This window comes from Aotus nancymaae, unplaced genomic scaffold, assembly GCF_030222135.1.
Source record: "Aotus nancymaae isolate 86718 unplaced genomic scaffold, 86718_ANA_hifiasm-v0.15.2.pri h1tg000012l, whole genome shotgun sequence".
Classification (NCBI taxonomy): Eukaryota; Metazoa; Chordata; class Mammalia; order Primates; family Aotidae; genus Aotus; species Aotus nancymaae.
In genome coordinates this window covers 16,733,840-16,748,103 of record NW_026988423.1, presented here as the reverse complement: position 1 = coordinate 16,748,103, position 14,264 = coordinate 16,733,840, and the positions used below count along the sequence as shown (strand labels likewise).

Sequence of the window (14,264 nt, the reverse complement as noted above, 5' to 3'; positions counted from 1 at the left end):
GATGACATGTTCCACTGTCTGCCTTTGCTGGACCACAGTTGGTATATGTGAGATGGAGTCGGGGAGGAGGGTGCAGTGTGAACCCAGGGTGCTAGAAAACTGCTTTCCTGAAAGCATAGACGCATGCTCAGCTTCTTCTCCCTCCTAAGAGAGTTGTCTCCCATATAAGGGCAGAAGGAGGCGGATGTCTGGATATCCAACCCCGCTGGGGGAGTGGCAGAGCAGCCAAAGGAAAACAACATTTCTCTTTCTTGAACTGAGGCTGCCAATGTGAGGCCACAGAGAGGTGAGACCAAGAAACTCGATGGCCAAGTGGAGATATAAAGGACCTCAGGCAGGAAACTCCCGAGGCACATGTTAGAGCAGGCACCCTGCTGCCTCCCAAGAAGTACCTCATGGACGAGGAAGATGCATTAAATCCTCTGTCCCAGGTCAGAGAAAAATATTTTAATGCTAATTAATTATGTATATGACAGACTCCTCCCTGATTAGCTTAAAGTCCTATTTTATAAACAAATAATCCCCTACTTAGCATCATAACCCTCTCTGAGGTCAGAGAACGACTGATCAGGTCTCGGCTGATACATTTCTTAATTCCCACAGGTCTAATAGGTCTTCTATCTTAATTTATCAGATAAGCAATCCCGCAGCAAAGATACTGCCAAATCCCAGTCAAATTAATTTTTTTAAATGGATAATAGGCAATAAAGAAGAGTCCTGTATCCTCAGGAAGTACTCTCCCTCAACAGAGACCCTGGCAGGGCCAAGGGCTACTCCTCCTTCCCCCATGCTGGCTCCACTTCCTAAGCCCACCGTATTTTATAGTGATAATGCCTGGTCAGCAGCCTGTCTCCCAACATAGTGCTCCCACCACCCCCTCATCACCTGTCTCCGGCCAAAAGCATCCTTCAGCCCTGCCCCTGCTCCCACCCAAGCCCCCCACTTTCAAAGCCAGAGTGGCTTCAGCTCACCATTTGACTTGTGTCCCTCCCATGGTCCCCCTCCTGTCTTGGGTTTCAGCAAGCCTGTGGCCCCGGGTGAAGTGGGAGGCTGAGAGTCACATCGCTCCCAAATTCAGGCATGTCTCCCCGCACTGGGGCTGGAAAACGCCTCCACGGGAAGGCCAGCTAGCGGAGCTACTCGCCCGGCTCACGGGAGAAAGTGGGAACGGCAGCGGCGGCGTCTCGGCCCCAGCGACGAGGATGCTCCCGGCTCTGAAGCGCGCCGTCCCGGGCACTCAGACTCTGCTGCAGCCCAGCCCCGGCGGAAGCTGCCACCCCTCGCAGGCTGCTGGTCCCTGGCCGCTGCATCTTGGCCTCCGCGGACGCACGGTGCCGGGCATCCCCCCAGGCGGAGGCATCTCAACCCATTTCCCACTGGGAGGGAGGATCCCGGCGGCGCAGGCTGCGCCTCAAGTCCCCAGCGGCGATCCCGCTCCGCCGCACCTTCCGGATCCTTCCCCGCCCCTCCCTCTGCTCCCTCCCGGGGCTGTCACCAGCCGGGCTCCGACCCAAGCCAGCTCCGCTGGGCTGGCCAACCGACCGCTCTGGGCGGAGGTAAGGGGTGCGGGCCGGGGGCGGGGCTGGGCGGGGTGGAGGTGGGGGTGGGGGCGTCGACGAGGGGTTGGGGGATGCTGAGAGGGGAGACTGAGAGCCCCAGGATAGGGAGGGGAAGGGCCGCGGATAGGCAGAATCCCGAGAAGGGCTCTGGTGGTCTGGGTACTGGGGAGCCCGGCACCGAAAACGTTGCCTTCTCCACTCTGAGCCCTCCCTTCGTGGAGGCGGGGTCGGACAGGTCAGGCCCCCAAGGGGCTCTGGCAGCTCCTCGGGATGGAGACTCCGGTGCTCCCCTGGAAACTCGCCGAGCGCCCATCCCCTCCCACCTTCCCTTCTGGCGTTTCATGTGTTCTTTTTAACCAACTAAGGATCATTCTGCTTGGCTACAGTGAGAGGCTGGTATGTGGTTTTCGGAGCAACAGGCTGGCAGGGCTTTCCCAGGGCGTCTCCCGAGGAGCAGTGGCAGGGGATGAGACACCCAGGGACTGTCCTTCTTTCTGAGCCACTCCCGTCCTGAATAAGCCACATCTAGGGACTCCTGGGCTCTTCATGGGTCACAGAGCCATGAAGTGGGCTCCCGGGGCGGGGGCAAGGGCTCAGAATGTGCAGGAATCTGCTGGGTTCCAGATAGTCACAGGAAGCCCTCTCCTTCCCTGGGGGCCCACTGAGCAAAAGGCAGCTACTAACCGAGCATGCCAAAGAGCTGAACGAGGGGTCAGCATTAGAAGAAAATGGCAAAATCGAGTAGTAAAAAACAAGGTAAAGCAAATCATTTTTCTCTGACCCCTCTCCTAGAAAACTGTCACTATTAGCTCACTGCAGCCTGATAGCCAGTGGATCCCTCATTCAAACAGTCTCATAGCCCTCCCCTCAGTCCTCCTGCCTTGGAGGAGAAAGCAGGTGCTCTCAAGAAGAAATCCACTCTTCCTCCTACCCCTCAACTCTAGCAGGCACTATCAGGCTTAGAAGAATGAAAGGCCTGCAGAGGTGCAGGAGCAATAGATCTCATTACACAACAAAACATCCTGTAATTCTGCTCCAAGTGATAACCTAAGCAGCAAGCAAGAAAGAAATGATTTAGATTCTCATTAAAAGCACACCTAGGCCGGGCGCGGTGGTTCACGCCTGTAATCCCAGCACTTTGGGAGGCCGAGGCGGGTGGATCACGAGGTCAAGAAATCGAGACCATCCTGGTCAACATGGTGAAACCACGCATCTACTAAAAATACAAAAAATTAGCTGGGCATAGTGGCGTGTGCCTGTAATCCCAGCTACTCAGGAGGCTGAGGCAGGAGAATTGCCTGAACCCAGGAGGCGGAGGTTGCGGTGAGCCGAGATCGCGCCATTGCACTCCAGCCTGGGTAACAAGAGCGAAACTCTGTCTCAAAAAAAAAAAAGCACACCTGCTGCTTAATGGGCAGGGGACTTCCTTTTGGGGATGATGAAGATGTCTTCTGTGTGGATAGAGGTGATGGTCGCACCACATTATGAAGATACTAAATGCCACTGAATTGTACACTTTATAATGTTTAATAGTTAATTTTATGTTATGTGAATTTTATAACTAAAAAAGCACACCTATTAAATCTAAAAGGTAAAAAGTTAGCAAAGTTATCAGTATATTAAAATACTAGAAAGAGTGCCATATGACCTCAATAAATTAGGAAATGGTGCATCAAAATAGGATGGAATTTTATCAGGAAGAAAACAAAAACACATAAAATACATACAAGATAAGGAATAATTAGCCCTAAATAGATCAGATTACACTGGGTTGGGATAGGAAATAAATGGTAATTAGAGCATAAATTATGATTCAGCAACAAAATGAAATTAGTAAAACATGATCTGGGGAGTGTTTATAGCAGCATGATTTACATAAGCCAGGAAAGTAATCTTTTTCTGCCACTGATAAAGTTTTCATTAGGGCACTGTATCCTGTTTTGGTCTCTGTACTTGGCTCTAAGGGATACATACAGCTTTCAGCTAGAGTCACAAACATCATTAGCTCATTCAAATGCATGCTAATCAGCCACACTTCCTGTAGAGTCGGAAACACTGTAATGCTCTAAGACAAATCTGCTCAATTTCTTCTCTTCTATGAGCTTTAAACAGGCTTTTCAGGCCATAACTTAAGAGTTACACTTAGGCTCAAGGACAGCACAATGGAACTGGCTATCATAAACGCTGGTACCTGATATGCAAATGTCAGAACCACTGGACTGGGCCCTGACAGGTTCCAGTCATCCCCCATGTGGTCACAGCTAAGCACTGGCACTGGAACTGCACAGATTCCATCTGTGGAAAATAAACCACCACCCCACCCTACCTTCCTCCCCTCCTACCGGCACAAACCCACAAAGCACTGCCAAGGGGTATCCCTTTAAAGCCAAACATAAACTGGGGAGAGAAAAAGGGCTTAGGTGCCTTTTTGCTTGTTGTATTGTTACTTGAAGTCGAGAACTCCAAGAATCCCCAAGAATTCACCTTTCAGAGGCCACAGTTACCTGGAGCAGCTGGATTCAGATGGAGACCTTTGTTGCCCTTCATACTGCTGCACCAGGGCCCGCACGCTCCAGTATGGATTCTCAATTTCCTCATCCATGCTGCTGTTCCTGAAGTCAGAGGACACCAGCAAAGGGAGAGTGTCAGCCCTTCAGATCAGATCAACTCAACAAGTACAGATAAACTGCCACTCTGCCAGCAGTATACATAAGATGACTAAGACAAGACCTTGACTCAAAGACACTTGGTACCTAGCTGGAAAGGCAGACACAAAAACAAGTAATTCACCAATCTCTGCAACACCTCAGGGTCCTGCTCTCTCTTAGCAGATACAAAACCCACAAAGCATTTTTTTCTGCCATGACTCCCTAGGACAGCCTGACCTTTGAGTACATTCCAGGGTAGAGCTTCCCATAGATGAACTCGAACATTGCTCCCACGTACCTCCCAGTGAAGAAAACACACTCTGCCAAAGGCACATATTTAAATTTTGGGCACCAGAGCAAAAACTTACACATAAGATTCCTTTACTTTCTGCTAAATGCAAAAATAAAAATAAACATCTCAAAGAAAAGGCTTTTCTCTTTTGGGAGTGGCCTCCCTACCTCCACTCCATGTTCTTTTCTGCAATGTGTGGCTGTTTGGGTGACATTTCTTTTTTTTTTTTAATTTAATTTATATTAGGACACAGATGCTAGAGCATTTTTTATTTTATTTTCATTTTATTTATTTTTTATAGGTGACATTTCTATCTACCGCACTGTATCATCTAACAGAAGAAATATCAGAGAGAGGGATCAGTTCCCATCCCCGTATTTCTGCCCTTACCTCTGTCTGTATCGAAAGACATCCCGTCCTGATCGGGACATGTCATGACACACATCGGCCAGAGCAGCAGCTGCTCCCTGGGCAACAGCAGTTGCACAGTGTGGTTGGTGACTTTGCAGAGGGGCTCTGGAGTCTCGTCCTTGGTTCACCATCCTACTAGAGCCAGGTTTGAAATGAGCTGCCAAGGCAAGGACCAGCCTCATGATAGACTTCAGGTTTCCGTCCACAATATCTGAAGGACAAAACAGACCAAGAGATCCTAAGACGGGGACAAAAGCTAAGGACTTATGCATTTAATATGTATCGCTAGTGATACAGGTAAGCAAGGCAGTCAGGGTCTCAGTCCTCACAAAGCTCTGTGCAATCAGGGAGACAGAATATGTAAGAGCAATGACAATAAAGTAAGATCACGTGTTTTGTAAGTACAGGATTCTTTGGGAGGTCAGAGTAGAGACATCTTATCTAGATGGCTCAGAGAAGGATTCCTAGAGGAAGTGGGTTCTAAACTGAGACTTGATTGATGAAGAGTGGTACATTAGATAAGAGAAAGACAAAGAGTATTCCAAGAAGAGGGAATAGCAGGTGTGAATGTCTTGAAGTGGGAGAGAGCATGATATATTAGAGCTGTGCCATCCAATGTGGGAATCATCAGCCACCTGTAGCTATCAAGCACTTAAAAAGTCCTTAGTCTGAAATGAAATGTGTTCTAAGTGTAGTACTTAGCATATACACATGCCCCCAAAATGCAAAATATCTCGATAACTTTTTATATTGATTTCATGGTGAAACGGAGATAGAGTTAAATAAAATATTATTAAAATTAAACTTATCTGTTTCTTTTTTTATGATGTGGCTATTAGAAACTCTTTTTATTTTTATTTATTCATTTTATTTTTTGAGATGGAGTCTCACTCTGTTACCAGACTGGAATGCAGTGGCGCGATTTGGCTCACTGCAACCTCCGCCTCTCGGGTTCAAGCGATTCTCCTGCCTCAGCCTCCCACGTAGCTGGGACTATAGGCATATGCCACCATGCCCACCTAATTTTTGTATGTTTAGTAGAGATGGGGTTTCACCATGTTGGCCAGGATGGTCTTGATCTCTTGACCTCGTGATCTGCCCGCCTCGGCCTCCTAAAGTGCTAGGATTACAGGCGTGAGCCACTGCGCCTGGCAACTCTTTTTATTTTTTGAGACAGAGTCTCACTCTGCTGCCCAGGCTGGGGTGCAATGGCACAATCTTGGCTCACTGTAATCTCTACCTCCTGGGTTCAAGCAATTCTCCTGCCTCAGCCTCCCAAGTAGCTGGGATTACAGGCACCCACCACCACACCCAGCTAATGTTTGTATTTTTAGTAGAGACAGGGTTTCACCATGTTGGCCAGGCTGGTCTTGAACTCCTGACCTCAAGTGATCCACCCACCTCAGCCTCCCAAAGTGCTGGGATTACAGGCATGAGCCATTGCACCTCGCATGCTATTAGAAACTCTTAAGTTACCTATGTGACTTTTATTATATTTCTTTGGCACAGCACTGTGGTGGAGGAACTGAAAGAAGTTCAGCATACCCAGAGCCCAGAATGCAGGAGGAGAGAGGGAAAGGTGAGGCAGCAGGGGGGTGAATCAGAGGGTGGGCCACACAGGGCATGGTGTAGGCCACAGGAAGGACTCTGGATTTTATCCTAAGGGTCCTCAGATACGAAGGAGTGGCATGAGTATATGTACTCTTAGAAAGATCATTCTGACTGCAGCGTAGAAAGCAGATGAGAGGGGGACAAAAATCAGTGCCACAGGACTAACTCACACAGACTGTTAACACTTCTCCAGGTAAACGATAATGATGTCCTAAATGGCAGTGTTCCCTCAAAATAGCTGACTTTAATGGGCCAGATCCCCAAGCCCACTCCACATGGGAACCAGATCAGAGGTATTGTGAAACTAAATTTTGCCCTAGAAATAAAAGAGGAATGTAGGCGGAAAGCAGTGCAAGTCTGGCGAAAGTCAATGTAAGGAAATGGGTAACATTTTGTTTTCTTTTTTTTTTAGCTTTGTAGCCTTTAAATATATAAGACTTGGAAAAGGATGATTTTTGTTTGTTTTTTCTTTTTCACCTTTTGTTTTAGAAGGAGGTGGTACACATGCACGTTTGTTACAGAGGTATATTGTGTGATGCTGAGGTCTGGGGTATGATTGAACCTATCAACCAGATAGTGAGCATAGTACCCAACAGGTAGTTTGCAGCCCTTCCCCTCTCCTTCTCTCCCTACTCTAGTAGTCCCCAGTTTCTACTGTTCTATTCTTTATGTCCCAATGTGCACCCAATGTTTAGTTCCCAATTATAAGTAAGAACATATAGTATTTGGTTTTCTGGTTCTGCATTAGTTTGCTTAGGATAATGGGCTCCAGCTGCATCCATGCTGCAGCAAAGGACATGGGACATGATTTTATTTTTTTATGGCTGCATAGTATCCTATGGTATATATATACCAATTTTTTTTATCCACTGCTCTGTTGATGGGCACCTGGGTTGATTCTATGGTTTTGCTATTGTGAATGATGCTGTGATGAACATACAGGTGCATGTGTCCTTTTGGTAGAATGATTTATTTTCATTTAGGTATATACCCAGTAAGGGGATTGCTGTAGTTCTTGGAGAAATCTCCAAACTGCTTTCCACAGTGGCTGGACAAAGTTACAGTCCCACCAACAATATATGTGTCCCCTTTTCTCCACGACCTTGCCAACATCTGTTATTTTTGTTTTTGTTTTTGTTTTTTGAGACGGAGTCCTGCACTGTTGTCCAGGCTGTAGTGCAGTGGTGCAATTTTGGCTCACTGCAATCTCCGCCTCCTGGGTTCAAGCAATTCTCCTGCCTCAGCCTCCCAAGTAGCTGGGACTACAGGCATGTGCTGCCACACTCAGCTACTTTTTTTGTATTTTTAGTAGAGACAGGGTTTCACCGTGTTGGCCTGGATGGTCTTGATCTCCTGACCTTGTGATCCACCAGGCTTGGCCTCCCAAAGTGCTGAGATTACAGGCATGAGCCACCACGCCCAGCCCAATATCTGTTTTTTTTTACTTTTTAACAAAAGCCATCCTGACTGGATGAGATAGTATCTCATTGTGGTTTTGATTTGCATTTCTCTGATTAGTGATGATGAGCTTTTCTTCCTATGTTTGTTGGCCACTCTGTGTCCTCTTTTGAGAAGTATCTGTTCATGTCCTTTGCCCACTTTTTAATAGGGTTATTTGTTTTTGCTTGTTGATTTAAGTTCCCTATAGGTTCTGGATATTAGATCTTTGTCGGATTCATAGTTTGTGAATATTTCCTCCCATTCTATAGGTTATCTGTTTGTTCCCTTGACAGTTCTCTTGCTATGCAGAAGCCCTTTAGTTTAATTAGGTAGCAATTATCAGTTTTTGTTTATGTTGCAATTGCTTTGAGGACTTAGTCATAAATTCTTTGCCAAGGACAATATCAAGTAGGGTTATTTACCAGCCCTTCTTCTACGATTGTTATAGTTCAAAGTCTTACATTTACATCTTTATTCCATCTTGAGTTAATTTTTATACATGGTGATAGACAGGGATCTAGTTCCATTCTTCCACATATGGCTAGCCAGTTATCCCAGCACCATTTATTGAATAGGGAGTCTTTTCTTTGTGGCTTATTTTTGTTGAGACTGTCAAAGATCACATGGTTGTAGGTGTGGAACTTTATTTCTGGGTTCTCTAGCCTGTTCCATTGGTCTATGTGTCTGTTTTTATAACAGTACCATGTTGTTTTGGTTACCGTAGCCTTGTAGTATAGTTTGAAGTCAGGTAATGTGACACTCCACTTTGTAGCTTTGTTCTTTTACTTTTTAATTTAATTTAATTTAATTTAATTTATTTTGAGACAGAGTCTCACTCTGTTGCCTAGGCTGGAGTGCAGTGGCACGATCTTGGCTCACTGCAACCTCGGCCTCCCAGGTTCAAGCCTGTCTCAGCCTCCTGAATAGCTGGGACTACAGGCATGCACCACCACACCTGACTAACTTTTGTCTTTTTAGTAGAGATGAGGTTTCATCATGTTGACCAGGCTGGCCTGAACTCCTGAACTTAAGTGATCTGCCCGCCTCAGTCTACCAAAGTTCTGGGATTACAGGTATGAGTCACTGTGCCCAGCCCAGGTTTGTTAATTTTGCTTAGGATTGCTTTGGCTATTCGAGCTCTTTTTTGGTTCCATGTGAATTTTGGGATAGTTTTTTCTAATTCTGTGAAAAATAACATTGGTAATTTGATAGAAATAACACTAAATCTGTAAAATGCTTTGGAAGTTGTGGCCATTTTAACGATACTGATTCTTCTAATCCACTTATCTGTGTCGCCTCTGATTTCTTTCAGCAGTGTTTTGTAGTTCTCCTTATAGAGATCTTTCACCTCTTTGGTTAGATGTATTCCTAGATATTTCTTTTTTGTGTGTGGTCATTGTAAATGGGATTGTGTTCATAATATGGTCTCTCAGGTAGAGTGTTATTGGTGTATAGAAACGCTACTGATTGTGGCCAGGCATAGTGGCTCACACCTGTAATCTCAGCACTTTGGGAGGCTGAGGCAGGTGGATCACTTGAGGTCAGGAGTTCAAGACCACATTGGCCAACATGATGAAACCCTGTCTCTACAAAAATACAAAAATAAGCTAGGCATGGTGGTATACGCCTGTAGTCTCAGCTACTCAGGAGGCTGAGGTAGGAGAATCACTTGAACCAAGGTGGCAGAGGTTGCAGTGAGCTGAGATCAAGACACTGAACTCCAGCCTGGGTGATGAAGCAAAACTCCATCTCAAAAAATAAAATAAATGTTACTGATTTTTGCACACTGATTTTGTATCCTGAAACTTTACTCAAGTTGTTTATCAGTTCTAGGAGCCTTTTGGCAGAGCCTTTAGAGTTTTCTAGTTACAGAATCATATCATTGGTGAAGAGAGATAGTTTGACCGTTTCTTCTCCTATTTGGATGCCTTTTATTTCCTTCTCTTGCCTGATTGCTCTGGCCACGGCTCCCAGTACTATGTTGAGTAGGAATGGTGAAGGATTGCTTGATACCTTCTACAAGATGCTCTCAATGATCAGTATTAGCCTTACCTAAATTACCTAAACACAGAGAACACCAATAATCCAACATGAGCCCTTCTGCCCCTATTGTCATCAGATCCACAGGCAATCAGACCCAGGAACTGATGCTGAAACAGAACCAGATTTATAGTCAATTCTTGAGAAACAGCAAGAGAACTAGGGAGCCTGTGCTCTCTAAGAACACCTACATTGTTCCTTCCTTGAAGCCTGGGCTCAAAATAGCCCTGCAAACCCATCTGGGCCACGCCAGTACAGAAGAGCGCAGATACAGAGGTCACAGAGCTGCTTTCCTCCTGCCTACAATGTTCTATGGTATCCAAAAAAAGGGCTATAAAATATTTCCCTTCTAAAAAAACTGGATGAAAAAAAGTAGGTTATGAGTATCTTAAGTAATATTTGGTCACAAAACCCAAGGAACTTAAAAAAATGGACTCTTCATTTTTGATAACTTAAATGAGAAATTCTAAAATTAATATCCCAATATTGTAATTTCTTCTCTCTTTTTTAAAAAATAGAGACAAAGTCTCACTATGTTGCCCAGGGTGGTCTCAAACTCCTAGGCTCAAGTGATGCTCCTGCCTTAGCCTCCCAGGGCTGGAATTACAGGTGTGAGCCACCATGCCTGGCCATAATTTCTTCTCTAACCACTAATTTGCCTACATACACTCAAGCAAATCTGTACTCAATTAAAATGAATGGCTGGGCACAGTGGCTCACACCTGTAATCCCAGCACCTTGGGAGGACAAGGCGAGGCAGGCAGATCACTTGAGGTCAGGAGTTTGAGACCGGCTTGACCAACATGGTGAAACCCCATCTCTATTAAAAATACAAAATTAGCCAGGCATGGTGGCACATGCCTATAATCCCAGCTACTTGGGAGGCTGAGGCAGGAGAATCACTTGAACCCAGGAGGCAGAGGCTGCAGGGAGCCAAGATTGTGCCATTGCACTCCAGCCTGGGCAACAAGAGTGAAACTTCATCTCAAAAAAAAAAAAAAAAAAAAAAAAACCACTAAAATAAAAATAAAATAAAATGAATGGAGACGTTCTATCTCCCCCCAGGTTACAACCAAGGATTTTCCTGAGGCTGGCACTCACTGGTTAACATTGAGTATACTCGTGCACCAACGATGTGATGAGGCACTGACCTTTAGCCGAAGTCTGGTGCATACGAATCTTTTTGGAGGCCACAAACTGCAGCACTTTCTCCACATTATTCTTCATCTCCTGTTGGTTACTGGGACTGAGCTGTACCCCACTCAACTTTTCTCCCGCTGTTAGGAGAGAGAAAATATAGGCAGTTACAGGGAGGAATATTATCAAAGTTTCATAGCAGCTAGACAAAAAGGAAGGGAAGATTTGATGTGAACACCAACATTATACATAAATACATAAATGAGTTAAATCCTGGTATTTGTCATTTAGATGGGAAAGAGGAAAATGAAAGCCTTTTAGAAGGCTTTCAAATTTATACTTAGGGGTCTGTGAAGTTACTGTGTATACATTTATTCAGTCAACAAATACTCACTGAGCATCTACTGAGTGGCAAGTAGTCACTGTTCTGGGCACCAGAGAAACAGGAGAGAACAAGAACAATAAAGTCCCTTTCCCTCATAGAATTTATACCTGCAGGAGTGGCAGACAACAACCAAGTTAACGAGTAAGTGTTTAATATAATTTCATAGTAGCGGTAAGTGCTTGAGGAAAAATAAAGTACAGTGACCATGGTCTCTCTGATAATACATTTGGCAGCAGCTTGAATAAAGTAAAGCATGTTAAGATTTGAGGAGGAAGCATTCTAGACTGAGGAACCACAGGGACCAAACCCCAAGCTCAGCTTACCTGAAGAATAGCAAGAGCAATGTGGCTGGGGGAGTGAGCTAGGAGTCAAGTCCTAGGAGAGGCTAGATGGGTAAGCAAGGCCAGGGCATGCAGGGCTTTCTGGACAAGAGCAAAGGGCCTGAATTTTATCCTAAGTGTAATGAGCAGCCAATGGAGAGTCTGAGACAAAGGAGTAACATAATCTGGTTCATGTTTTTAAAAGTTGATTGGCAGGGTGTCATGGCTTATGCCCACACCCATAATCCTAGCACTTTGGGAAGCCAAGGCAGGAGAATTGCCTGAGTCCAGGAGTTCAAGACTAGCCTGGGCAAGATGGTAAAAACCCCATCTCTACAAAAATAAAAATAAATAAATAAAATGGACTCTGTGGAAATAGACTATGCAGAGAGGAAACAGGGAGATCAGAAGGTTGATGAAAATAGTCAAGGCAAGACATAATGGTGATTGGGCCACAGTGGAAGAAGCTGACTGATGAGAAGTTAGGTATCAGGTATATTGTGAATACAAAGCAGACAGCACATATGAAGGATTCGATATGATATATGAGAAAAAGGACAGTTAAGGACACCTTCTAAGTGTTCTGCTTTAACACCTAGGCAAATGATAATGTAGTGTGTTACTCAGATGAAGAAACTTGGAGAATAAAGAGATTGGTGGGGGTAGGACAACCAAATTTCTGATTAGGACGTATGAAATTTGAGTTGCATGTTAGACATCTAAGTAGAGACATTGGATATTCATGTCTAGAACTCAAGGAAAAATTCAAGGCTAAAGACACAAATTTGGGAAGACATCACTTAGGAGTAGAGAAACAGCACTCCAGCACTAGAGGTCAAGAAGGAATAGAAAAGCCAGCAAAACAAATGAAAGAAGCCAGTGAGGAAGGAAGAAAAATAGAAGCTAATAGGATTCTGGAAGCCAAGTAAAGAAACTTTGTGAAGAGAAGAGTGTTATCAACTATGTCAAGTACTGCTATGTTGAATAAAATGAGGTCTGAGGCCTGGCCACTGGATTTGATATGACCTTGAGGAAAGGTTTCAGTGGAGTGAGATCAAAAGCCTGATACGGGCAGGTTAAAGAAAGAATAGGAAATAAGGAAGTGGATTCAGTGAGTATAGGCAAAATCTTGTGAGGAGTTTTTCTATCTAGCAAAGTCACAATAGAAAGTCGTGTTTTTGGTGACAACTCAAATTGAAAGTAAATTAAAAGAAAGAAAGTCGTGTTTAAAAACCTGGGTTTTGTGGGGAAGGGGTGCGATGGGGAAAAAAAAGAGCCTAGGTTTTGGAAAAATAAGAATACATATTAGTATGACTTGTATAGACATAGAATGGGAAGTTTCTTTAGGAAGAAATGAAGAAACTGCTAACACTAGTTGCCTCTAGAAGGAAAGATGGGGAGCTGGTGGGGAGACATAAGTGGAAAAAAGGTTTGACCTTATATCCTTTTGTACATCTGGATTTCCTACTAGTCCATGTCTAACCTATTCTAATAAATGAAACATTAAATGTTGAAAACAGGCTTTGGAATTAAAGTAGAGCTAGGTTTGTACCTCTACTTTGGCACTTACAGTTATGTGACTTTGTAAAGTTGCTTGGCCTCTCTAAGCCTCATAAAATGAATAAAATAGCAGTAGTCATATTATACACCTGTCATAAATAAATCAAAATAGCATGCTTAGCTATTTTGTTTGACTCATACTAAGTACTCAATGAATTTATTTATTTTTATAAATCTTCTCTTTTAAGCATGTTTCCTAAAAGTGGAGATAATATGTTTCCCAAAGATGTGATGATTAAATGAAATTAAACAAGATAGAAAGTATTCAATCCTAGCAGTTGCTAGTACCATTGCTATTATTATTGTCATTACACATGAATACTCTGATGAATTCATAAACTGTCCTAGTGAGGCATTCATGGACGGGCTGCCTGTTGCAAACCTGGCTTCTTCCGTACGACTTGCAGGCCCCATATCCCTCAAGAACTCAAAGCAAAGTCAGCTAACATAACAATAAATCTTTGAGAATCTATTATGTGCACTTGGTTAGAGGTTGTATACATAGAAAAATATTATACTATGCCTGCTCTTAAAGAGCTCAGTCCAGGGGGGTGATTCAAAGAAAAGAAAAGAAAAAAAAAGAGCTCAGTCCACACAGGGTAGGTAAATGAATGATCGCTACATAATTTCCATTTGATGAGAGAAATAATAATAGAAATATGGAGAAATGCTATGGAAATAAGGTTATGGTACCATCTAGTAAGAATGACTGGCAACAACCCCAGGGCTTCAAGAGGAAAAAAACCTTTTATGAAGCATTATGGTAGAAGGGTCCTTTTGCCAATTAACACCCCTCCTTTTACCTGGCTACTACTTCCTTCTCTGGCCTTGGCTTAGATACCAATTCTTCTGGCAGGCCTC

General features: G+C 44.2%; 1 protein-coding gene across 4 annotated transcripts in view; it reads right to left on the bottom strand.

Moving 5' to 3' along the window:
* Window positions 1–14,264, bottom strand: part of DIXDC1 (DIX domain containing 1) — a 93,082-nt gene that overhangs the window by 38,691 nt on the left and 40,127 nt on the right. For 3 of the 4 annotated variants that reach the window (XM_064375406.1, XM_064375407.1, XM_021671125.2), the window contains 3 exons: window positions 11,153–11,278; window positions 4,890–5,121; window positions 4,064–4,171 (listed from right to left, as the gene is read on the bottom strand). In XM_064375406.1, coding sequence (XP_064231476.1) covers window positions 4,064–4,171; window positions 4,890–5,121; window positions 11,153–11,278 — 466 coding nt within the window. Of the gene's footprint in view, window positions 1–971; window positions 1,419–4,063; window positions 4,172–4,889; window positions 5,122–11,152; window positions 11,279–14,264 lie in introns of those variants that run through there. The other variant, XM_064375408.1, reaches the window with a different exon arrangement.